The sequence below is a fragment of the Talpa occidentalis genome, unplaced genomic scaffold, assembly GCF_014898055.3.
Source record: "Talpa occidentalis isolate TD23 unplaced genomic scaffold, MPIMG_talOcc4v2.1, whole genome shotgun sequence".
Lineage (NCBI taxonomy): Eukaryota > Metazoa > Chordata > Mammalia > Eulipotyphla > Talpidae > Talpa > Talpa occidentalis.
Genome location: NW_026555331.1, coordinates 153,759,194 through 153,785,851, shown reverse-complemented (window position 1 = coordinate 153,785,851; position 26,658 = coordinate 153,759,194). Strand labels below are relative to the sequence as shown.

The 26,658-nt window shown below is 48.9% G+C and overlaps 1 protein-coding gene across 1 annotated transcript; it reads left to right on the top strand.

The window, feature by feature from the left end:
* Nucleotides 1-5,001: 5,001 nt before the first annotated feature.
* XRCC2 (X-ray repair cross complementing 2) lies at nt 5,002-26,433 on the top strand. The gene is made up of 3 exons (XM_037516233.2): nt 5,002-5,087; nt 12,528-12,609; nt 20,452-26,433. The coding sequence occupies exons 1-3, from the start codon at nt 5,049-5,051 to the stop codon at nt 21,171-21,173; spliced, it is 843 nt and encodes a 280-aa protein (XP_037372130.1). The 5' UTR covers nt 5,002-5,048; the 3' UTR covers nt 21,174-26,433.
* Nucleotides 26,434-26,658: the final 225 nt, after the last annotated feature.

Here is a 26,658-nt window from a genome sequence, read left to right as displayed (position 1 = left end):
GTGACAAGGTTGGAGTGAGAATGACTTCAGGGTCAGGGAATGGGATACTCATGTAGCCACTGTTTAATTCCCACAGGAACAGAGAATGTTCCTTTAGGTTAGGACTGATTAGTGCTTGGCAGATGGCCAATTTCCCCTCCACCCACCCTCTTCCTTCTTCTACAGAATCAGAGAGTTGTAAAAGGCCTTAGATCCTTTGAATCTTCTGGAAGCAACGTACTGTGTTACAGTCAGGCAGACCTGGCTTCCTCCCAGCTGGAACAGACCCGGGCCAAGGCTTCCTGGGTCTCAGCATCCTCACCCAGAAATGGGCTCTAGGGGCCTCCCTGGTGGCCAAGGGGTTAAAGTCTCAGTGCCACCATGAAGGCTTGAGTTTGCTCCCCGGCCAGGAAGCTGACCCACAGGGCACAGCAGACCTCTCCTGTCTCCTTGCTGTTCCCCTCAGCCGTGGATTTCAGTGGATCCACCTGTTCTGCTCCCCACTCGGTCTCTCACCTCTCTGCACTACTAGCCTGCACCCCAGTTCTTGTATGCATAAATAAATCTTTTTTTTTAAAAAAAGGAAAAATATGGGTCAGAACAAGTGTCCTAGAGGCGTGTGCCAGAGTCCGCCTAGTAGAACTACAGGTCGATAGTCAGTGAAGGGAAGCCTCGCCCTGGCCCCTCTGCACGTGCTCCAGTGCCTATACATCCTCTTGTCACTCTTCCCCCTTCACAGAGCTGTGTACTTTGAAAGAATCCACCTGTCCTCTGGATCTCAGGGTGAAGCGCGGGCTGGACCTCACCTAACTGGCGTCATCTGATTCTCTGACGGTGTGAATGTCTCAGGTGTGGGCACAGCACCCCAAGGTAAAGCACATGCATCTGACAATGGAAAGGAGAAAGTGGGCACTTGTCTGCCTGAAGGAGCCTCTTAATTGAGCTGACCTTGAAGCCTGTCTTGTCTCTGGACTTCCAGCTGCGTGACCCAATAAATCCCATTTATTATTTAAATCAGTAGATACTGGGTGTTTCTGTGACTTGCAGGCAAAAACTCAATTTATGCAATGAGCAAGTTCAGTATTAACTACAAAAATATTTCACAAACACATGTTATTCTCGAGGTTTTTAAAAGAATAGATGCAAGAAAAATATCTTTCCATGAAGCTTTCTTCATCTCAGAAAACTAATTCACCCCTTGATCTTAATGGTTGGTGCTACCGTCTACAATCCCAAAATAAGGATCACTGTTTCCAAGTCTTGAATTCTAGTTCCTCTAGTTCCCAAACATTAGGTCCAATACTCCATCACAGAGGTTTAACAAGGCAGAAGATGTCTTTAGGTCAGAATGAAAGGCAAGTTAATCCATTGCGCCTGCCCTGCATGCCCTGCACCACACACTGCAATGATGACCATTGTGATGACGTGCCAGCTTCTCTGTGCCGCTTTGCTCACTGAGATTTTATTCTTTCTGTAAGCTAATGAGTTGACCCACAAAGTTTATGGGTGCTGATAGGAGACAGAAGCACCCCAGTCACAGAAGACGGAATTTATTCCTCATAGCAACTGCAGCAGCCAGATGCCAGAGCCCCAGTGACTGCAGGGCCATGGGACAAGAGAATGTGGGTTATGTGGGGTCAGTGAGGAGAGGGACTCCAGCTTTGGGAAGGGCAGTCAGCATGACTTTGCTCCCTCCCCTGGCTGTTCACTATACAAATGTCTTATATATAGTTTATAGTTTTTTTGTAAAGATTTATTTATGCATACAAGAACTGGGGTGTAGGCCAGAGGTAGGGGGGGTGAGAAGATTCACCAGAAGCAGAGTGGGGAGCAGAACAGGCGGATCTACTGAAATCCACTGCTGAGGGGAGCAGCCGGGACACAGGAGAGGTCTGCTGCACCCTGTGGGTCAGCTTCCTGGGTGGGGATCAAACTCAGGCCCTTGAGATGAGAGCGCTGAAACTTAACCTCTATGCCACCAGGGAGGTTCTGCTTATAGAATTTAAAAAAAAAAAATAGATTTCATTTAAAAAAAAACCAAAACAAAACCAGGGCCTCCCTGGTGGCACAAAGGGTTAAGCACAGCTCCATGAAGCTATCCGCAGCTTCCCAGCTGAGTCTGGTCACCGGCCAGGGAGCTACCCATAGGGCACAGCAGACCCCTCCTGTCTCCCCGCTGCTCCCCTCAGCAGTGTATTTCAGTCAGTCTGCCTGTTCTTCTCCCCGCTCTGTCTCTGGGGAATCCTCTCTCTCTCTCTTTCTCTCTCACACACACACCCCTGCACCTCTGGCCTGTACCCCAGTTCTTGTACGCATAAATAAATAAATCTTTTTAAAATAAATAAAAATTAAAAAATAAAAACAAAAAACAGGAAATCCAGGACCACAGGTCAAAAAGTGTTCTATTAGCTCAAATCATCATCGTCAGCATTCCCACCAGAATGAGCTCAACATTTGAGAACTGACCTGCAAGAGCAAATAACAGGCACATCTTCTGAAGGATACATTTAAAAAGTTCCTCCACTTCTAGACCCAGAATCCTGCTTCTATGTGCAGGAGTGGGTGGAAAAGGCAGAGGAGTGGCGTGTTGGTGGTGACGACTCCCTTGCCCTCATTCCCAGCCCACCAACCCCCCACAGGGCACGCTGTCCACTGTGGCGCTCACCCTTCTTCTCTGGGACTGTCATCCTCTTTCCAGGGGTGTTTTCTAACCAAACCCATGGGGTATGCTCCTTGACAAGAGTTGCAATAACAACTTTTGTCCATGTCATATTTCTGTGCTATTTCCCTGGGGAGAGACAATCTCACACTCTTTCTAGGACCACCTGAATGACCACAGACAACATCATCTCTCTCCTGGGCCTGGTGAGTGTCGGCCTGGTGGGCAGGAGACACAGGGCATTTACCATCTCTGGTATGAAGTTAAGTGATGCTCTAACAAGGACTGGAGGGTGGTGCTGGCTGTTTGAAGTAGTGTTCCATTTAGCCATCAGTCACAACACCAGAGCAGCTTGTATCCTGGTAGTAACGGACGTTTAATAAGATTTAAAATTCTAGGAGTTCCTGACATCAAAATCCATGGTGATTCATGTTGGAATTCAAGAAAATCATAAGTCAGGGAGATAAGCTGTGTGCTATGAAAGAACAGTACTAATATATGTTGCATATTAAGTGTGATCAGAGAATTTTTTTTAAAGATTTATTTACTTATGCATACAAGAACTGGGGTACAGGCCAGCGGTGTGGGTGGTGAGAGAATTCACCAGAGACAGGGTGGGGAGCAGAACAGGCAGATGGACTGTAATCCACCGTGGAGGGGAGCAGCGGGCAAGTCAGGAGAGGTCTGCTGCGCCATGTGGGTAGCTCCCTGGCTGGGGGTCAAACTTGTGCTGCAGTGACTGTGGGTAGCTCATAGTGCTGCGTTTTAACCCCTTGCACCACCAGGGAGGCCTCTACCACATTGCTTACTACTTTGGGGGAAAAACACAAGCCCTCATAATGGAACTTCCCCCACCCGCACATTTATGCACCTCTGTACCACACCAGACTCCTCCACTCTGCTCACAATGCAGACACCCCACCATCCCTCCTAAGTAGATTCTTATGATTCCCTCCTTGTGCTAGGGACTAGGGTGGGTGAGGAGAGCAGGTGAGACACTAAACCGGTGTAGTAGGGACTCTGCACACACATACTGTTTATGGGCTCTCTGCTCTGAGTTAATATTCCAGCCCAAGGACACATCTGGAGGAGTGTGGGGCGCCAGTGCTATCTGAAGACCGGCCTCGGCACGCTGGGACCAGCCTGAGGCCAGGTGTCCAGGAGGGCGATAAGGAGCTTGGGGGCGGGACATCACAATCTCCTGGCAGCAGTGAAGGCCTGCTCACTGCTGAACTCTTTGTTCAACTCACTACAAAAAGGCAGCTAGAAATGAAAGGTTAAGGCAGTTTCTTTAGGGTGTTAACCCCCATTTTCCATATTACCAGATGTCTGATTAAAGCACACTTTAAAGGTTCAATTCCCGTCTCTGCTTCATTGGCATTGGGTGGTGACAAGTGGCCCAAACTCCGGTCTTCTGGTCACACTTTCTCTTCAGGTTCTGATCCACCGAGTATCCTCTCTCCAGCTCTTTCCCACCAGCATTTACGCACGCCCCAGGCTTTGCCGGCTTATAGGACTTCCTCAGTCCCACACACCTCTACATACTAACTCGTCCTTGGCAGTCAGGTTTCTTTGAAGGACTGTCTGTCTTCACGGCCTCTGCTTCCTATTTCCATGAATGTGTCAACACACTGCAGTTGGGTCAATAAGGTCATGTGGGCCCAACCCGGGCCTCAGTTCCCTCACCTGCAAAATGGGCGAGCAGCACCTCTCGGGACTGAGGAGCAGATGTGAGACTAAAGCACCCCGGGCGGCGCCGAGGAACCGGCTCATTATCTCTTCATTTCACAGCTGCCAGCGCAAGGAGAAGGACAAGGGAGCCCCAGCCTCCCCATTTTGCCAAGTAAAGACACAGCTGTTGGAAAGTGAGTTTTCAAAAAAATAATCGCTCCAGGGACGCCGCAGGGGGCGTGGGGGGCCCCGCCAGAGCGCCCCGCGTTCTCTGCGGGCGGCCTGCCCGCGGCCCACCGTTTGCGGGCGAGGGCGGGGCGTCGACGCCCCAAACGCCGCCGGGCGCCCGCGGGCTCGGAGCTGCTCAACGTTCTCTTCCGTTCAGCGCATAACTTTCTTTTTTTCGGTGTGGAGCAGCAACGGCCGCACGGGCAGGGGCTTCCACCCGAGAACCGGCAGACAGGCCGTCCGCTGAGTGAACGTTCGGGGCCAGCTAGGGGAACGGCGCGCGCGCCCGGCTTCCCGGGAGAAGAGCCGGAAGTGGCGCGGAGGAAAGCGCCGCGCGCCCGCGGTCTCCTAGGAGACGGCGCCCGACGTCACCGAGGGGCGCCGCAGCCCCACTGCGCATGCCCGCCGCCGGGGCCGGCCGGGGCGGGGCGCGCACTGCGCGTGCGCACGCCGGGGCGGCGAATGGCGCCGGTGGCGGGAAAGTCGAGGCGCGCGGCGGCGCGGGAGCGCGATGTGCAGTGACTCGCACCGCGCGGAGTCCGGCACGGAGGTGAGGGCCGCGCGCTGGAGCCGGGGCTCGAGGCGCGGCCGCCGCGGGCGGGGCGGGGCTGCTCGAGTCGGGGTTCGCGGGCCGCGAGTTCGCGCGCCGGGGCTTGGCGGTGTTGGGGGGCGCGGGGCGCGGGGTGCCAGCCGCAGGGTTCCCCGACCGCGACTGCGCGACCCGGGGTCCCCAGGGCCGGGCTCCTCGGGGCCGGCTCGCGGACTGAGAGTCCAGGAGCTGGGGGGTCGCGGGGCCGGCGGTCCGCGGGGCGCTGTCTGTGGGCAGGGCCGGGGCTCCCCGCTGTCCGAGTGTTATTCCACTGAAATGCAGTTGTTGAAATGCACTCGGACAGGGCCTGGGCGCCGCCCCCCGCGCCCCGCCGCGCCCCCCGCGCCCCGCCGCCCCCCGCGCCCGGCTGCGGTGCCCCCGTCCCGGTCGTGCCCGGCCTGGAGCTCCCCGGAGCCGCGACCCCGGCGCCCGCCGCCCCCTCGCCCCGGGCTCCCCGCGGGCTGGGCGGGAGGAGGGCGCCCCCCGACTGAAGTGGGGTTTGGGAAAAGAACAACCTGGTGTGCTGCTTATTTCCCCCTTTTCGTTTCCTTCCTGAGGTGACCTCGGGCCGCGCGGGCGAGCAGCCGGTCCCGGCGCCCCGCCGCCTCTGGGTTGAGCGGACTCTGCTCCTGCGGGGCCCCCCAGTCACCGCCGCCCCGAGCGCCGGGCAGAGGGAGGGGGAGCAGGGAGGAGACGTTTGAGGGGCAGGTCCGCCGGGCAGGGAGGCGGGGAGCAGCCGCCGGCCGGAGCCCCTGGCCTCCTCCCTGCAGGAGATTGTGGGATAATCTCGAGGCAGGATCTGAGGCTGGTGTCCGTCGTGGCGCCCCATGGGCGGTGTGGGGGCCAAGCTGCCAGCACAGGACTCGCCAGTCCACGATCGAGTCCACCTGCGCACACAGGACTCCGGACACCCCGTCCTGCCCGTTCCTGTTACCTAGGCCGTCTCAGAGGCCGGAGCGGCCCCCCAGGATGGCCAGCAGGCTTTTTCCGGGGGGCCAGGCAGTACATCTCTAGGCCGTGCAGGCCTCGCGGTGTCTGTCAGACTCTGCTGCAGCCACAGGCGAGCAAGCAGGTGCCTTCCCGTGTTCCAGCGGCCCTTGTTTTTACACTTGGATTTGGCCCCTGGCCGCAGTCCGCTAGCCCCTGCTCCTGTGAGTGTGACGACAACTGCATTTCAGTGGAATAACACTCGGACATCATTCAGAACGCAGGTTGAACTCCTATGACTCCCACGTCAGCATAAGCTTAGCATCCCCCAAATGAGAGCCCACACGGTCAGATCACTGAGCCAAGGATTCACCACCATCCCCTGTGCCTGCCCCATCTGCCTGGCGAGCCTCAGCCGGATGGCTTAGCTTGTGTTGCTGTGGAGAGTGGGGTGAAGGGGAAGAACTGGGAGCCGACCATGCCCTTTCATCCTTTCTCCTTGTTGGCAGAAGCAGCCGAGCGAGCCTCTTCCCTTAAGTGCTTTGGGCGCTCTCTGGCCAGCGCTGCAGTGGTTTGGAAGCAGTTTCTTCCTCTGCACCTTAGTTTGCTTCATGGATTCTCCTGGGGGCTTTGTGCGGAGGAGGCCTTTGAAGCCCCCAGCCCCCCACGCTTGCCTCTGCACACGAGCCACGTGTCCAGTCTTTCCTTCTCAGCCGGTTGGAGTCGCAGTGATTTGGCCCATGTTTAGTGTCATCCACCAGGTAGCTCCATGGCACAGTTAGATAATTGGTGGGTTGTACACATTCTCGAAAGGCTAATTTGACTTGAATTTAAAAATAATCGATGGAGGGTCTCCCTCCAGGGGTTAAAGTCTCACGCTATCAAGCTGTCACCAGCCACTGTGCCCTGAGTTCCATTCCCCAGCCAGGGAGGTGACCCACATGGCTCAGCAGACCTCTCCTGTCTCCCCACTGCTCCCCTCATCTGTGTTTTTCAGTCAGTCTGCCTGTTCTGCTCCCCGCTCTGTCTCTGGTGAGTCCTCTCACCCCCACACCTCTAGCCTGTACCCCAGTTCTTGTATGCATAAAAAAATAAAAATAATCGATGGGAAAAAGTTGGAAGTGCCCACTCTGAGTTGCCAGACGCAACATAATGTTTTTCTTTAATTTATCCTACTTATTAAAATAATAACATCTCATGATAGGAAATTCTGCTAGTGCTGAAATAAGGAGGACATTTCCCCATTCCTATAAACAGGTCCCAAGGTCATTTTTTTCCCCCTACGTTCTTTGAGAGATTTTCTAATGTCATTCTGGAAGCTGAGGTGGAGGAAGCTAGACTGGGAGTTCCAAGCTCTTGTCCGGCTCTTGGCTCCCCCAAGGACCAGCTTTGTGAGCTCAGAAACAGGAACCACAGCGAGGATGGAGGATGGGCTTCCTGGGGTCCCTTGTAGCCCCCACCCCTGGGCCTGGGTTCTTTGTCCCCTTTCACTGAGCACGGTGTTCTCCGCGTGGCAAGCACTTGGTCAGTACTTTGTGTTGATCACGGCAGGTTTTCTTTCCCTAGGGAAAAAGTACAAGGTGGCCTTTCTAGCAGAAGCAAGTGTTACATGAGACTGAGGGTTATTAAATGGCTTGGCTTTGCGTGGTCACAGTGCTGGCTGCTTCTCCCCAGAAGCCTCACGGTGCTGCCTTGCTAATACGTCCACTTCTCTGCCTTGCTCAGCCTCCGACCTGCTTTCCCGGCCATAGCTAACCCAGCTGGCTGCTTGGGCTGTGTCTCTACCCCTCAACTGAACATTACTGGAGAAAATCACAAGTAGACGGATTTCATTTTCAGTTTGTAACTGCCGGCCTCAAAAGGAGGTTCCCTGGTAATTGGTCCACTCTCACTGTAGAAGACCTCGGTCCTCCATTCCAGCCTCACCCCAGACCCCACACCTGTTCTGTTACTGACAAGGCAGGTGGAGGCTGCGTGGGTCCCGCAGCTCCTCCTCGACTGCGTCCTGGCCCCAGGGGAGCAGGCCGGGGACACGAGGGGAAGGGCTGTCGTGGGTGTCGGCGCGGAGTTGGTTGGTGCCCGCGCTCCAGTGCGCCTGCGCCGATGTCCTTTACTTCTCAGGAGGTATGGAAAGTATTTGAGGCGAAGTGCTTTCACCAAAGAAAAAAGCTAAAGCACATTTGGCCAAATGTTACGTTTCCCTGTAGGTTTGACATTTTTTTAAATTAAAAAATTGGGGGCCTCCCCGGTGGCACAGCGGTTGAGCGCTGGGCTGCGAAGCTGCCCGCGGCCTCTGCGGTGCCAGTTCGATCCCCGGCTGCTCCCCGGCCACCAGAGGAGGGTCCCCCATGGTGCGCAGACCTCTCCTGCCGCCCGCTGCTCCCCTCAGCAGTGTCCTTCGGTCCTTCTGCCTGCTCTGCTCCCCGCTCTGGCTCTGGTGGGTTCTCTCACCCTCCCGCGCTTCTGACTGTACCCAGTGCTTGTATAAACAAAACAAACAAACAAACAAATAAATTAAAAAAAAAATGCCTCTAAAAAAAAATTAAAAAAAAAAAATTGGGGGAAACTTTAATGTGTCCCAAAGTTTCCCGCCACACCTCTGTACCCACAGCCCACCTGCTGGCTGCCACAGCCTTCCCCGCGTGGCAGGTAGCAGCTCCACTCTTCAGGCCAAACCTGGGCTCGCTCTGGATGCTCCTTCACTCTCCTTTCATATCAGCCCACATTCCATTCACTGGCAAGTTCTGTCTGCAGCGCCTGCCTGCGAGCCCCGAATCCAGCCACTTTCCACCTTTCCGGCAGCCACCCCTCCTCCCGGTCACCCCTCCACTCCTCGTCTGTCTGCACTTTCCTCCCCGGGGCAGAGTTCATGTGTCGTGTCCAGGCTGGGCCGGATTCGAGAAGCCCCTGCCTCGTTTATAGTGCAGCGTGGAAGCTCATTCCCCGCACCGAGCGGGCTCTGGGCCCCACCCACCTGGAGTGCCGCAGCCCCACCCTGACCTGGTCCCTTCCCCTTCTGCCTCGGTCTTCCGTGCTGCTCCCTGCATGTGCCAAGTATGCTTCCACCTCAGAGCCTCGCCCCTCCTGCCCACGCTGCCTGGCTGCTGTCCCCAGGGACTCTGCATCACCCCCTCGCTCAGGTGCTGCTCACGCACCAACACGAGGAGGAGCTGCCCCTCATCCACCCGTTCTCAGCCCTTAGTCCTCCTCAGCGTTTAGTCTGGAGGGACCCAGGCGCTCCCTCCTCAGCCTTGATCCCTTTCGGGGGTCTCCCTTTCTGCCGCCCAGGCATTTCCAGCCTGCGCTGTCTCCCCACCGCCTCTTTGTGCTCAGGGAACAGGGTGTTGTCAGTTGAGGTTTCTCCTTCGGCCTCACATCTGGAACATTAGCCCAGTAGACGCTCACACTGGCGGGTGAGTTTCGGGGCTGCCTCCTCTGCCCTCCCCTGCTCCTACCTTGCCCCAGGTGTCGCCGGGAAACCAGAGATTTGGCCTTGTTCCTGACGTTCCCCCACTCCTGGTTGGCTCCTGGTTGGCTCCTAGTCAGGAATGTGCTCTGGGGGGGTGTCAGCTCTACGTGTGTTGAGGTTTGTCTCATGGCCCGAGTGTGATCTGCCTTGAGGGTTCACGGGCACTCGAAAAGCATGTCCGGCCACCAGCCGTTGGGAGGACTGTTCTCCAGGTGTGGACCCAGTCCCTGGTTGCGCTGCCAGCTCTGCCTTGCCTCCGGCGCCCTTCTGTCCGGGGCGCCGTCCTGGCTGAGGAGTGGGTGTTGAAGGCCCTCCTGGTTGCGCTGCTTTCTGCTCTGGGCCGCCTTAGGTGCATCAGGTGTGGGGCGTGGCCCCGCAGGGCACTGGTGTCTCCTGGTGGGCTGAGCCTCTTATCCTGTCACATCCCTCTCTGTCTCCAGTAAGTTCCTTTGTTCTGAAGCTCCTGTGACTGTCAATACAGCAAGTCCTGCTTTCCCCTCCAGTATATACTGCCAGTCCTCGTGTGGTGCTGCTTTGTGCGTGCCTTCCTGTGGAATACAGTAAGCGTCTGCACTCCTCAGAAAGGGCAGGAGTCCACCCTGTAGCTGTTCCCACCCTGACCTCATTTTGCTCTGTGTTCTGCACCTTTAGTCTTATTCTTACCTGACAGTCTTTGCATCGGTATTTGGACACAAGACAATGAAATCAAAATGCAAAGCCCCTTCCTAGCTATCACATCCCGTCCCCAGCCCCGTCCCCACACCCTTGCAGCTGCCTGCTGTTGCCCACCGCTCCTTGGGGCCCTGGGACCCGCCTTCTGCGCCTCAGCTGGTGCCCCGTCAGGTGGCAGCCGAGTGCGGCTTGCGGCCTGCAGGAGTCACGTGTCTCCTGAATGCGTTTTCTCCCTTCAGGCCTCTCTGGGGCCCGTTCTAAGGCGGGGCCTGATGAAAACAGCAGACAGCCGCGTGTGCCTCCTGCCAGCAGGCCGTCTGGAGACCGGCTGAGTAGCACAAGTCCAGTTCCTCCCTCCAGATTGGCCACTGGAAATCCCTCCCTCCCCTGGGGGTGCGGGGGGGGACACCGGAAGTGCTTCTCTGGCAGAGTGCGCCCCGCCCAGGAGGGGGACACTGGGCTCCTGCCTTTTGATTCTGGGATTTTGCATGTAGTTGATTTTCTGTCTAAATGACATTCTGAAGCACAGTCTGATGTCACTGGCTGATGAAGTCTCGAGTGCATTTAGTGGAGTTACCAATTTATAATGTCATAAGCTTAAAACTCAGTCCTTGCAAAGTCTGCTAGAAATTCATGTTTAAGCGGTCAGATATGCGTAGTAATTTCTGCTTGACTTTTTATATATTTTTCTTTGCATGGGATGATTTACTTTAAAAACATTAACTATAAAAGCAGCAGCCCTTCGGGGAATCCCCTCAGAGGCACGGCTTGTAACGGCGTGGTCGTGGGTGGTAGTGGTTGTTTCCACATAACTGAGACGAAAGCTTTATTGAGAGCTAGACCCTTGCCGCAGTGGCAGAGCAGGCAGATTTCAGACGTGAGAAAGAGTTAGGCCTGTAACCCGGGGGACTACCACGATAAGGGCCGCATTTCGCGCTGTGGCACATATTCACAGCAACTCTGCCTTCCTGCGTGTCCAGCGCGCGCCTCCCCCTGCGCTGTAACCGCGCCGTCTGCCCGCAGGGAGCTTCTAACATGTGTCAGTAGTGGCATCCCTTTGAGGGTGTGTGTCCAGGCCTGCCCCGGCTTCCGGGGTAGCCTTTTGCACGACTCGGTCGCGCCCTCGCTGCTGGGCTCCATCTGCAGACGCGCGGCTCCCCCGAGCTCGGCGGGGACGAGCCCAGCGGGCACAGAGCGGCCTTCGTGTCCTTCATTCTGCTGAGCATGAGCTTTAAACTCTCCTTCCTGCTCCAGCACGAGCTCTCCCGTAGCTGGATGACGTTTACAACAGCCGTTGCCGTTACTGTACCTGACAGGCCCAGAAGGCCTGCCCCAGAGCAGACGCCGGCAGTGGATGTCAGCAGCTCTGAAGAGAGCAGGAGAATGGCCACAGCGGTGGTGGAGGGCAAGTCTGGTAGACTGTCCAGGCATGACAGCCTGAGGCCGGAGGCTCTTTCTACCCTTCCCCTCAGTTCTGCCTGTCATGCCCTGTTTAGCTTCAGCTTAACGGCAGCCAAGTCCCTGCCGAGCAGAGAGCATTTTGGGATCGGCGGTGAGCTAAGGTAGACCCCCGTCCTTTTGCGCTTTTGCATCCATGTAAGGGAGGCAGGCCGGAAGTAATGCTCCTGAGTAGAACGGTCTCGTGGCGGGAGCTGGGCTCGAGGAGTGTGTAGAGTTTCATTTGTTCAGTGGTCTAGGCCTTGGGGCACTTCACTGAGGACATGGGGAAGGGCTTCGCAGGCGAAGCAAGCGTTGCATCACCATTGTGGTCTGCAGGTACCTGGCAGCCCTCGAGCCCTCGAGCCACCCTCTTCTTTGGAATTAAAGGTCCCTGCTTTTCACATTAGAGTTGACTGCTCTTTTTCCCCCCTTTTTAAAGGTTTATTTATTCATGCATACAAGAACCGGGGTACAGGTCAGAGATACGGGAGGGTGAGAGGATTCACCAGAGACAGAGTGGGGAACAGAACAGGCAGACTGACTGAAACACTCTGCTGAGGGGAGCAGCGGGGAGACAGGAGAGGTCTGCTGTGCCATGTGGGTTTCTCCCCGGTCATCAGGATCGAACCTGTGTTGCGGAGGCTGCGGGCAGCTTCACAGCACTTGCGCCACCGGGGAGGCCCTGACCCTCTTTTTGAGTGTCTTTACAACACCCCATGTGTATTTCTATGATAGCATCCGCAATGCTTTATTGTAATTTTTTTAACCTTCGTTGAGACAGAACTGCCACAGCTGTATGTTCCCGGCTCTGTTCAGTTCCTGGAACACATCTGAGTTGCCTGAAATGTCTGCCGGCGGATATGTGTATGATTGCTGTATTATTCCTCTTCCAGCTCCTTGCCCGACTTGGAGGAAGAAGGTCCTTGAAAGAAATAGAACCGTATCTGTTTGCTGATGAAGATTCACCTATGCATGGTAAAAACACAACCTCACACCAAAATGTCGTGCCATGAATTAGGTTTTAATAACAGGGCTTTTCACATGTGTTCGTGCACACGCAGACGCCTGTCGCTTAGTCTGCAAAATTTAAAAATGAGAAACAGTTCCTGACAACTCGTAAGCCTTCCTTGTCTGTCGGATAAGGTGAAGTTTGGCCTATCTGTGGTAGATTCTGGATTTTAAAACAATCTCTTATCCGAACACATGATATTTGTGGGAGTTTTGTTCTTAGAGCTTATTTTCTCTTTTCTCGATAGAAGCGTGGGAATGACGGGGAAGCCCTTAGGTACCCCTCGTGTTACTGTTTCCGCAGCGGGGCACACCCGCTTGGTCTGGCAGCCATTCCACTAAGGAGGCTTACAGAGAAGATTGTGTGACTTGGTGGGTCTTTCTTTTTTAATGCAGCAGCTTTATAGAGAAGTAATCCAACACTCCAAGTGTACGGTTTAGTTCAGTTTGATGCAGCTGTGTAACCATCACCACAGCCCATCTTAGAGCATTTTCATCCACCCCCCTTTCCCCCCCAAAGATACCCACCCGCAGCCCTAAGTGACCGCAGAGCTGCTTTCTGACTGGATTTGCCTCTTCTGACACATCACACGGTCAGAGTCCTGAGGGATGAGGCCTGGCGTGGCTGGCTGGTCTAGCTGGTAGGTCTTCGGGGACGTCACATTGTGGGTGTGGCCCGGGTTCACGTCTTCTTCACAGTGAAGAATGTTCTCTTGTCTGGTCTACTGTATGTTTTTGTCCATTGATCAGTTGACGGAATCAGGGTTATTCCTACCTTTTGACTGTTACAAATAATGTTTCTATTAATTATTTGTGTACAGTTTTGCTCGCATATATGTTTTTAGTTCTTTGGGGTAATAACCAAGAAAGGAATTGCCAGCTTCTAAGTAACTATGTTAACCTTTGGGAGAACTGCCAGGCTGTCTTCCAAAGCACCTGTACATTTTTCTTGGCACCAGCAGTGAAGGGTGACGGTACTGATTTTTCCACATCCTGCAAATAGTTGTTATTACCTGTCTTTTTTATGATAGCTCCTACTAAGTGTGACACTCATTGTGGTTTGGATTTAAATTCCTTGATGACTGATGAGGCTAAGCATCTTTGCATGTGTTTATTAGCAACAGGTATATGCTATTTGGAGAAATGTCAGATCTTTTGCACTCTTTTAAATGGTTTATTTTATTACTGCATTGTAAGAGTCCTTTATATATTCTTCATACAAGTCTTTATCAAATAGGTCATTTCCAGATAGTTTCTCCAAGTCTTTGGGTTGTCTTTTCATGATCTTGCTGGTGTCCATTGCAGCACAAAATTATTAATTTTGGTGAAGTTCGATTTATCTACTGTTCTGTCATTGCTCATGCTTTTGCTTTCAGGTCTAAGAAGCTATCAGCTAATCAAAGGTCAAGATTTATGACTTTTTTAGTTATTGATTTTCATTTTCATTCTGTCCTGATCAAAAGATATACTTGTGTTGTTTACATATTTTTTAATTTATCGGGACTTATTTGATGGCTGAACTACAATGTATCCTGGAAAATGTTCCCTGTACACTTGAGGAGAATGTATGTTCCTCTATAGTTGGGTCACTGATCTCTTACTGAGCTTTTAGTTCTAGTTGGGTCTGGTGTTATTCAAGTCCTTTATTTCCTGGCTTACCTGCTGGTTGTTCTGTACACTATTGCACTATTGATACTGAATTGTTGAGTTATCTATTTCTCCCTTTAGTTCTGTTAGTTTTTGCTTTGTGTATTTTGGGGCTTCATGTACTTTTGGCCACATATGAGTTTATTATTATATCTTGATGGGTTGATCCAAATTTCATTATAAAATACCCTTTCTGTCACCTCCCAGCCATTAGGATTGTTTCCTATGGGGGTTGGGGTACAAAATAGCAGGTACTGGTGAGGATGTGGAGAGCTTGGAATCCTTGTACACTAATGATGGGATTATAAAATGTGCAGGCACTATGGAAAACAGTGTGAAAGTTTCTCAAAAAAATTAAAGCTAGAACTACCATCTAATCCAATAATTCTGTTATTGATATATGTTCAGAAGAATTAAAAGCAGGGTATAGAAATATTTGCAAACCTGTTTTTGTTCACAGTTGCACTATTAATCATAACTAAGATGGAAGCAAATCTGATGTTTATCTACAGTTGAATGGATGAATAGATGGTCTACACATAACATGGGATATTGTTCATTATTATTATTATTAGGAGTGTATATTCCTTAAAAAGGAAATTCCGTTATATGCTACAGTGTGGCTGAACCTTGAGAACATGCTAAATGAGATAAGCCAGTCGCCCAGAGAGAGATACTCAATGAATATCTTATATGAATTATCTAAAGTAGTCAAATTCATAGAAACAGAAAGTAGAATGGTGGTTAGGAGGAATCGTGGGGAGAGATGAGAAGGGGCGTTGTCTTAATGGGTGCAGAGTTTCAGTTTTGCAGAGTGAAAAGCTCTGGACAGGTGTTCTGCAGAATGCAAATATTCTTAGCCCCAGTGCACTCATGGTTAAGATGGTGAATTTTGTATTATATATCTTTTACCACAACATAACCCAAGATGTTCTTTTCTCTAATCACAATGTTTGTTTTCAGGTGTGTAGCCACTCCAGCTCTCTTTGGTTACTGTTTGCATACTTCTGTCCTTCATTATCAGCCCACATGTGACTTGAATGTACAGTGTGTCCCTGGCAGACAGCCTGTAGCTGGAGCATTCTTAGTCCATTCTGCTAGTCTCCGTTTTTGTTTGGGTGATTTGATCCATTTATAGTTAGTGAATTACCAATAAGATAGGATTTATGACTTCTCTTTTGCTGTTTAATATGTGTTTTATGTCTTTTATTACTCTTATTGTCTTTTCTGTTAGGTAGGTGTTTGCTAGTATACCATTTTAATTTCCTGTCATTGTTTTTCCTTTATTTTTTTAAAATTATTTTCTTAATGGTTGCTCCAAGGATTGTTGTTAACATATTAATTAACAGTCTAGTTTGGATTAATATCTTAATTTCAATATTTCATAGAAAGTTTGCTACTAGAAAGCTCCATTCCCTCTTGATTCCTTTGTGCTATTTCAAATCACATCGTCGTACAATGTTTGCCCATAAGCACATCTGAAATTATTAAATAAATTACTAAATAACCTAAGTGCTACTTATGGAGGTGAAGAGTCACAAATATAAAACACTTGGATACTGTCTTTTATATTGACCTGAGTATTTACATTTACTGTGTCCTGTATTGACTCAGTTGGATTAATTACTGTCTTCTGTCCTTTTATTCAGCCTAGAGAACTCCCTTTAGTAATTCTTTTTTTATATTATTATGAAGATTTATTTATTTATGCGTATAAGAGCTGGGGTATAGGCCAGAGGTGTGGGAGTGGGGTGAGAGGATTCACCAGAGACAGAGTGGGGAGCAGAACAGGCAGATCTACTGAAATACACTGCTGAGGGGAGCAGCGGGCGAGTCAGGAGAGGTCTGCCGCACCATGTGGGTTGCTTCCTGGCTGGCGGGGGATCAAACTCGTGCTGCAGCGGCTGCGGCTAGCTTCATAGGTTGCGTCTTAACCCATTGCGCTACCAGGGAGGCCCCCTTTAGTAATTCTTGTAGAGCATAATCTTTTTAGCAAGAAATATCCAGGCAATCCATTAAAGATACATTTCTGTTAAACATGTAGACAAAAGATAGTATTAAGTTGTGTGGAATGAAACTGGTATTAAAAACTTGGGTTTGTGGTACATGGTCTATATTTGAAAATTACATTTATAAAAACCTTAAAAACAGCATATTCAGACACTAATAAAAATGTTTACTTAAAACTATCAGAGATCCTATAGCTGTGAAAATGGTCAGGTGCATACTCAGTGGAGCAATAGTAGATACAATACAGGGATTGTGAGGATTTTTTATCAATAATAGTAGTTTATCAACAGTTGTTATTAGGAAGCTCATGCTGAATTAGTAAAGGGTTTACAGGTTTCAGGAGTCTGTGTCTTGCTGTGGATGTAAATTGCTTTTTGCATAGTAATTTTAGTGCCGTGTACCGGTTCGTTACCACTTCAGCACTATAACTGTAATCTGAAAATTCAACCTGTTTGTCATACAATTAGTAAATTGGTACCAAGATGATGTATTTTTTGGCTTTTCTTTCTTTTCCTTATTTTGAAAGATCCTTAGATTTGTAAACTCACTCCAACAATCTGTTACCAAACCCCTTACAGCATTCTATTTGTGAGAGAAACTATCAAGGCCAATCTATCCAGATTTTCTGATTGAGTTTAACTTGTCAAGTGCCAAAACTATAGAGGCTGTTTTGTGTGTGTGTGTGTGTGTGTGTGTGTGTACACACATATATACATATATATGTTGTCGTACTCAATAATTTTATTCGACAAGCTTATAATTTAACAGTTCATAGAAACATGAGCTTAGAGTGACTTCGAATAAAGTTAAAAGGATTATGTCCCCTTTATAGAACAGTGTTTGAATATGATTTTTGATCTTATGATTATACAGTAAATCTTCATAAAATCGGTGAAACTGATTTCATTACTACACATATTCGTGGGGAATCTAGTTCAAGAATCTTCCTTGTAACATTTGTGTGTAATCTGCAGATTTGCAGAATTTATTCACCAGTTGTTTTATAACTGATCTTTGTACCTGTTTTGCTGTTGACCTGTAAAGAGATGTATGTTTAATCTACTTAAAATCTCTTAACCAAGGATTTGACCTTAAGCTGCCCAGAATCATTGGCCACTAACCAAGAACCGAAAGACTTCACGTGCTGCATCGGGGCTTAGTAACTGTGTGGCTCCGAAAAGCCTTTGAAGCCATGCAGAAAGCGCTCGCCCCTGAGTCCCACCGAGGGGTGGAGGGGTGTTTAGGAGCACCAGCACCCCCGCCGAGAAACACAGGGAAGTTTGAATTTGTTTCCTATTCTGAGAATTCCAGAATACCCAGAGAGCTGTCACGGTGCCCTCTGACCTGCACCACAGATTTCTGTCTCCTGTGGCGTCCCTGCTCTCTTACCAGAATATGTTGCGTTTCTGTTGTTACCTCAAATTACCTTCATTTGACTCTCCAGCCTTGGGAGACTGCTAGTGATTTCCAGAGCAGGTGGACTGCATGCCCGTTTTCTCGTCCTCAATTTCCTGGACTCCTGCGCCTGTCTCTGCCCTGCTCTTCTCTGCAAGCGGTGAATTGGTCCCCGTGGTGCCCTCTCCTGCTGCCTCTGAGTCTGTTTTTGCCATTTGGTTCATTGGTGATACTGCATGTGCTTTTTTGACAGCTGCATATTTACTGCCACAAGTTCAAGTGCATTGATAAAAACTTAAAAACACCATTATGTTCACTCACTAATAAAAATGTTTACTTAAAACTGTTGCAGATCCTATAGCTGTGAAATGGTCAGATGCATACCCGGTGGAGCAACAGCAGATATAGTACTGTCTTTATTATTTATTTTTTTAAAGATTGTTTATGCATACAAGAACTGGGGTGCACTCCAGAGGTGTGGGGGGGTGAGAGGATTCACCTGATACAGAGTGGGGAGCAGAACGGGCGGATCCACTGAAATCCACTGCTGAGGGGAGCAGCGGGGAGACAGAAGAGGTCTGCTGCGCCCTGTAGATAGCTCCCTGGCTGGGGATCAAACTTGTGCTGCGGTGGCTGTGGACAGCTTCATAGTGCTGCATCTTAACCCCTCGCACCACCAGGGAGGCCCAGTGCTGGGTTTATAAGGATTATTTATCAACAATAGTAGTTTGTCAGAAATTGTTGTTAGGAAGCTCAAGTTGAATTAGTAACAGGCTTACAGACTTCCCAAGCCTGTGTGCTGTCAGAGATGTATATTGGTCACCCAGCATCTGCTCCCTCCTCTCCCCCTGCCAGTTTTTCATTCTTGAAGCTACTCTGGCTGCATTTAATCTGATTTAGTACTGTTTTGTTTTCTTGAAGTCTTCTCTGTGTTCCTCCTGTTGTAGCTGACATCTCTCACTGTGGGTGCGCCCAGGAGTGGGGGTGCTGGCCTTTGTTCTCCGCTTCTGGGTAGCACACCTCCTGCTCTTGTCACCATCCTGAAGGTTCAGTCCTCGCAGCGACAGGACTTCTGTTTTGCGACACTTAGAGATGCAGATTAACATCCGGTGTTCTTAGGGCATTTAAATGAATTATGTGACATAAAACTCCCTACTTGTGCATTTCGATTTCTACAGGTATTTCCGATTATTGTAATAATCATGTCACAAGAACCGGGGTACAGGCCAGAGGTGCAGGAGTAAGAGGACTCACCAGAGACAGAGTGGAGAGCAGAACAGGCAGACTGATTGAAATCCACTGCTGAGGGGAGCAGCAGGGAGACAGGAGAGGTCTGCTGCGCCATGTGGTAGCTCCCTGGCCGGGGATCAAACTCGGCTGCAGTAGCTGCAGTGAGCTTCATAGTGCTATGCTTAACCCCTTGAGCCACCAGGGAGGCCCTGGACTGAAGTTTTATAGCACCTTGTTACATGGGATGGCAGCAACTTGCTAGATTTCTTACTAAAAGTAACTGGATTCTCAGAATATGTAATTTTTACCTCTAAGAATCTACATTTTCAACATGGTGTTTGTAAATCAGGTGGCTCAGCTATCGATAGTGCATGAACAGTGCAAACAGACCTGCGAGAACTGGGAGGCCAGTGTCTAGAGTTGGACACGCCCTGCAGGTGGGACAGCATCCCTTGTGCTGTCTTATCTGGCGTGTGCTATTGTCAGTGAAAGAGTATTACCGGAAGGTCTACAGAAAGATTTAGGGCCTTTTAAGTTAGGAGTAATTGATGTACGATGCCTGCAAAATAATTTCTAGTGCAGATGTTGTTCCAGGCGGGATAAGTTTCCAAGAGTGGCCGAGGGCAATTGGGAAGTGTATTGGGGGTACAGTTGAGGGGTGCTGTTGGCAGGTAGGCCCTTGGGGTCTGTGCGGCTTGATGTCCTGGGATGTTTGCAACTGCACAGTCAGGGAATGTTGCCCCATAGTGCCAGCGACATTGGGAAACCTCCTCAGGCCCATTCTTAGCCGCGTGTCAGAGGACACAGCCCAGTGGCTGACCATGCAGAGGCTGCTTCTCCCATCACGACGGGTAGAGAGAGGCACAGTGGGTCTGCTTCCCCACTGTCCCCAAAACTCTGGGCACCTCCTGCTTTGTGCGCCAAGATGGCTGCGCCCTCCAGGAGGCAGCAGAGCAGAGTAACACCTGTACCTGGAAAGCAAAACTTAGTGACACCCCCCCCACACACACACACACTCTCCCTCTGTGTCTCATTGGCTGCAACTATGAAAACTTGGGGATATTAATCTTGAGAATGAGGAAAACAGCTTTAAGCTGGGCACGTTGCCTTCCCACCCAAGTTGGGGTCTGTACGTAAGGAAAATGGAGAGGCTAGATTTTGAGCAGTCAACTCCAGAAATACCTGAGTCTTGCAAGGCCCTGGGCCTGAGGCGCTTTATTCCTAGCTCTGATGTCAGCGGTGCAGACAGGAGTGCGCACCCCACACCCAGGCGACCCCTTCAGACTCCTTCAGCCTGCCCTGTTTGTCGAGCTTTCTTGCTGCTAATTATTAGTCAGCTCCTTTGTCAGAAGTGCAATTTAATGATTTGCTTTTAATTTCCTCACTTGTTTGTATTTGCTTGTACAGATTCGTTTTGGCAACTGAATTTAGATTTTCTTTCACATTCCAGCAAATGTCTCTTTGAACATGTTTTCAGTCTTTTCATGGCCGGCTGCATGTTGACTGACATTTTTAAATTTTACACAGGTGATATTCTTGAATTTCATGGTCCAGAAGGAACAGGCAAGACAGAAATGCTCTATCATTTAACAGCGCGGTGTATACTTCCAAAGTCGGAGGGCGGCCTGGAAGCAGAGGTCCTCTTTATTGATACCGACTGCCACTTCGACATGCTCCGCCTGGTCACCATCCTGGAGCACCGGCTTTCCCAGGGCTCCGAGGAGATCGTGAAGTGCTGCCTGGCCAGACTGTTCGTGGCGCACTGCAACAGCAGCACGCAGGTCCTCCTCACGCTCCACTCGCTGGAGGCCGTGTTCTGCAGCCACCCAGCCCTCTGCCTGCTGATGGTGGACAGCCTGTCCGCCTTCTACTGGGTGGACCGCGTTAACGGGGGAGAAAGCCTGCGCGCGCAGGAGTCCGCTCTCACCCAGTGTTCCCAGTTCTTACAGAAGCTCGTGAAGGAGTATCGCCTGCTTCTGCTCGCGACCACACAGAGCATCATGCAGAAAGCCCCAGCCTCCGCAGAAGGGCCTTCCTCGGCCTGCATGCACCCCGGGGACAGGCCCTCGGGCTACAGACCCTATCTCTGTAGGGCGTGGCAAGACTCCGTGAAGCAGAGAATATTTTTCTCCAAACAAGAGGACTCCAAAAGCAGCACACAGTTTTCTTTGGTTTCACATCACTTAAGAAGTAACACATTTAAAAAGCATTTTTTTATTATTGGAGAAAGTGGGGTTGAGTTTCATTGATATGTATCATAGAGTAGTCTTTTTGCAGGATATTATGAAGGTTAATAAAGTCTTTAATAGGCTAAGGTGACTCAGTCCTAAGGTTTTAAACTCAAGGGAATTTAACAAAATGATGTTTCCACATAGAATGGATTTCTTAAACTAGTGCAATAAACCTCAGACTGTTCTATTCCTTGGGCATTGAAGATTAATCACAATGATACAATTAAACTGTATTAAGCTTGCTTGAAAACTAAATAAATAGGGCCTCCTTGGTGGTGCAGGGGTTAAAAACAGTGCTATCAAGCTGTTGCCAGCCACTGAAGCACAAGTTCAATCCCCGGCAGCTGACCCACATGGCGCAGCAGACCTCTCCTGCTCACCCACTGCTCCCTCAGCAGTGGATTTCAGTGGATCTGCCTGTTCTGCTCCCCACTCTCTCTGGTGAATCCTCTTACGTCCTGTACCTCTGGCTTACACCCCAGTTCTTGTATGCATAAGTAAATAAATCTTTTTAAAAAACCCACTAAACTTAGCGCCTCCCCGGTGGCGCCACTGGGCTGCGGGGCTGCCCGCAGCCTCTGCAGTGCCGGTTTGATTCCCGGCCGCCGGCAGGGGTCCCACATGGCACACAGACCTCTCCCGCCACGCCTGCTGCTCTCCTCAGTGGTGTATTTTGTTGGTCTGCCTGTTCTGTTCCCTGCTCTGGCTCTGGTGAATTCTCTCACCCTCCCGCGCTTCTGACTGTACCCAGTGCTTGTATAAAATAAATAAATCAATCTTAAAAAAAAAAAAAACCCACTAAACTAAATAAATGTATATACATTTCAGCCTAAAAAAAAGGACTTCTATAACTTTGTCACATTTCTGGACTTCAGTTGAAGTATAGCGCTTCAAACCTCTCACATGTAACTTCTTTAGGAAGCTGTGCCTGGAAAATGTTTCCAACTCGAGATTCTGCAAACAGGCCGAAAGCACAGGCCTGCCACCATCTGCCTTTCACCCCACCACTGGAGAATCAGAACACTGCAGCTTGAGTTACATTGATTGCCAAGATGGCGTTCCATTGTGGCTGGGTTTCTGTGTGACTTAAAAATAGGGAAATAAGATACCCATTCAAGGAGTTCTATGAAGAGTGAAATCTTCATCTCATTTAGTCGTAGGCAAAGGCTAAAATTATTAGAACTGCACAATGCTGGTATTTTCTTACTATTAGGTATAGTCCAACTAGATCCTGAAATAAGCTGCTCCCACTGAGAGTGGAGCGCGTGCTCTGCTCCGGTCCAGGGTGGCCAGGGCGGGAACAGGCTCCTCCCGGCCCACAAGGTAACTAATGTGGAGGAGGAATAACATTTTAGGAACTTCCATGTATACATTTACTCTAAAAGGAAATATATGAATGTTTGATGTTCAGATTGACCCTGGTGCACTCCCTCAGCCTGTTGTGTGTCACAGACATATTCGAGGTGTCCTGTGGGAAACTTTGACAGGCGTGGGCAGTGCTTTTCTCGTGTTTAGTTATGACCAAATCCATTTACTTGACAAAGGTTCTTTTTAAGGGCTTAAAACGAATCCTGCAAGACCAAGATGGACGTAATATAGCAGGCAAAGAACGGCTGTCTGCCCCGCCCAACTACCCTGGACCTAGTTTAGCTCCCCGGCAGTTTACGAAACTCGGACTTCTGGAGATGCATCTGGAGGCCATTCCTTGCAGGGCTGCGGTGGCCAGGCTGGGCCATCCTTGACCCTCGAGGGTCACCCCTGTTGAGAGCACATTCTCAGAGTGGCCCCTATAGAATTGACTCTCAGTTGCTCACAGAAGCCGTCTACTGACAGGCTCCTGTGCCTCCATCCTTCCCTCTCAGGAGACCACCTGGAATCGTCTCCCTAGCAAGTGAGAAATCCTTGTCCAGGAATTACTTTTGTTGCAGGATGAGGGGGAGCCCGGATGTGAATAGACAAAAGTCCTCAGATTGACAGCCTCTTGTGACATGAAAAATGGTCGCAGTCCAATGGGCAACCAGGAGAAGTCAAGCCAGACACATCACCATCATGCCCATCACATCTGCCCTCAATGAAGGTTGTTTTGCTGTTAATATGCTGGAAACGTTCTTAAGAATACATGTATTACCAATGCTTCATCCTTTCGCAATTCATATTTTTGCGTGTCTTGTTACATACGTTATACATAGGTATTATGAATCATGTTGGGGGTTGGGAATATGCTCTTCACCCCAATACTGTGTGAACAATGTTGTTGAGAATCTCTTGCTCCAATCTTGATCACTTTCTCCTTTCAGCTGTTAAGACCTAACGGTTTAGTTGCCTTTCCTATCAAACTGTAGTCTTGCTGTGTATGTGTGTATGTATGTGTGTGTGTTACATGTATATTATGAAAAACCCAGCAACACCTAGCAGAATTCTAGCCTTCAATGTGATGGAATTTTTCCCTTTCTCTTTTATATAAATGAAATGTTAATTTAATGGACTGTTACTCACAGATTTATAACTTATTCTTCAGGAACATGATTAAAAAATAATGAACTTTTATATTAACTTAAATTATCAATTATATATTAATGTGTCAGACCAAAGACTTAGTTATCTTAAAAAGATTTGTTATCTGACATGTTGGAAGGAATTAAGAATTCTGGTTAATAAAAAATTCTTTCAAACTAAAAGTTACACCAGTGGGACTTCTTGAACACTAGAGAAATCCTAATACTTGTAAAAAGAAACTGCCATCCAGGGGGAGGCGTTCTAAGTCACACGAACGGCAGCTCCTAGGGGTGCTGTGTAGAACTAAAAGAATAATGGGAGTGAGCAGCTGTAAATCTCAGCATATTCCATTTTCCTGTAAAATAAAATGGGGGATTTTAAAAATACTTTTTAAGATTTTATTTTTGCATAGAAGAATTGGGGTGTAGACCAGAGGCGCAGGGGTGAGAGGAGTCACCAGAGACAGTGGGGAACAGAACAGGCAGACTGACTGAAACACACTGCTGAGGGGAGCAGCAGGGAGACAGGAGAGGTCTGCCTTGCCGTGTGGGTAGCTCCCTGGCCCGGGATCCTCAGGCTGCAGTGGCTGGCAATAGCTCGGTAGCAGTGCGACTTTAACCCCCGCACCATCCGGGAGGCCCAGCATTTCCGTTTCCGTGAAGAGCACACAGTAATAGAAGGCTTCATTAATTACTTCTGTTTCTCCAGTAAGATCAGAAACACAAAGCAGAATCTTAGAGAGCTACACCGAGAACTTGACAAGGTCACCATCATGGGGCCTTCATTTATCTGAGCTGTCAAGCAGTTTCAGTTGACAGAATCTGAATACAAAATTAAGCTTGATCTGATTAACATAGGTAACCCCAAAAGGAAAGTTTACGACAGGTGATCGTCCACCGTGGGCAAGCATCAGACTGCAAAGAGTCAGCGTTTGGCCATTTTTCCCGATCGTCATGTAATCGCCACAAGTCAGTGGCAGAGGAGAACTAGAAAGGCTCCACATTTGGGAAAAAAATTAAGTTTCTGAATAACAAGTCAAATATTTAAATTTTAGAAAACAGTAACACAGAATTTGAATTAGAAAAATAGAATAAACTCAGGACAGAGCAAGACGGCTCATAGCAGGTGGTCTGTTATCAGAGCGTGTTCACAGCAGTTCCTACTCCGTGGCTACATGGTATCTCTTATGAACTTTTACTTATTTAGCAAATCCTTGAATATGTACTTGGTTGCCATTTTCCATGATTCTTTAAAAAGAATTACAGAGGTAGCTTTGCTGCAACTTTTTCATGTTACCAAAAGAAACTTTGTACCAACTTCACTCCTGTTCTCAGTGAAGCAGAATAGCCATCCTCACACCCCTAACAGGTAGTGCTTGCTTTATTTACAGCTTATATTTTACTTTCTAATTCTGTGTCTTAATATATTCATTTGAAAAAACCTCAGAAAGGTGAAATACAGAGTTAGCCATAATTCCATCATGCAGAGATCTACCATTAGCACATGGAGGCATCTGTCTCAGCTGTTTCCCATACATACACGGTCCATGGTTTCTGACATGGCGTTGGGTTTTTCACTTGCTGCACACACTTCTATACCACCTTCGCTTACCTTGTGGTGTGCTCTGGACACGTTTCCACACCGTGTCCCAACCCAGCCATCTCCAAGGGTCTGGACACCCTATTTTGCTTGAACCACCCCTTACACATGTAGTTTTATAGTAGTCCATTTGGTCCCTTGGGATAAATGGGGAGAGGTTGCTGGTAGGTGTTTGCCTCCTGAGTTTGCGAGCGTCAGAGCTGCTGCAGGCCGCAGGAAAGGCAGAGCCAGGGGTGACGTGGGCACTGTTTCATCGCCGTAACACAGCTCCTGGACTTTCCACTTGTGTGGACTAGTGAATTTACACGTGGCAAAATTTGTAATCTGTAATTTCAAACTCTTGCTAAACTGTAGAGAGAGGCGTTTGTTCATACCGACGTTAGCAACCAGCGACGTGAGGTTCAGGTCCAGCCGTGACAGGGGACGCAGTAGGACAATCTGCAAGCAGGACGGGTCCTTCAGGACCTGGGAGTTTGCGTCGCCTTTTGTGGGCCAGACTGATGGGAGACAATTGAGGATATTGTTAGTCTGAGCTATGGCGTTGCATCCAAGGATTGAATTGACATGAATTAGCCTGCACATCTTTAAATATCTGCAACATTCTGTCTTATATGAGCCTGTAATAAATGACCATATTACAATTCAGAAGTGGGAAAGTGTAATGAGAGTTGCCATGGGAACCTTAATGTGCTGGTCCCTTGCTTTCATTTAGATTTCATTTTTAATATTGCATTAACATTTTTGCATTTAATGGATAGATATTTGAATTAATATTGAAGTGTTCTCACTAATATAAATAAAATATAAGAAATGAAAATGTGATTTTTCTTCCAGCGAACAAATGAACATATAATCCAAGACGTAGAAATAACAGCACTTGAGTTTTAAATTATTGGATTCCATTCATTTATTTTGAAGTTTCTTAAAAGTTCCCTTTTTAAAAGATTAAGAAATATTTATGGGTTGTCACATAATTCATGTCTGTAACATTTCAAATATGGTTCAGAATTTCCTGAAGGCCATTTGGGGACAATTTACTTCACTCTGCCTTAATTTATTCTGTCATATTTTTCTAATTAAATGACTTCTGCATTCTCTTCTATCACTGTACGGTCACGTTACTGCACCATTTATTTGTAGTGCAATACAATTAATCATAAAATGCTAGCAATATTTCCAAATATAGGTTTTTCTTTTTAAATTTATTGTCTAAAAATCTAGCTTAAAGCAGCGATACAGGGTATTTTTCATTAGCAATAATTCCTGACTATACAAGGTATTCTCATGAGATTATGTGTGAACAGTGCGTTTATTGATTTATTTTTTGCAGAAAATTGTAGGGTTTTATTGAGAGCCTTTCAAAGGTCACCATCAGAACAGTTCGTCTGTTTTTCACTTCTTTGTTTAG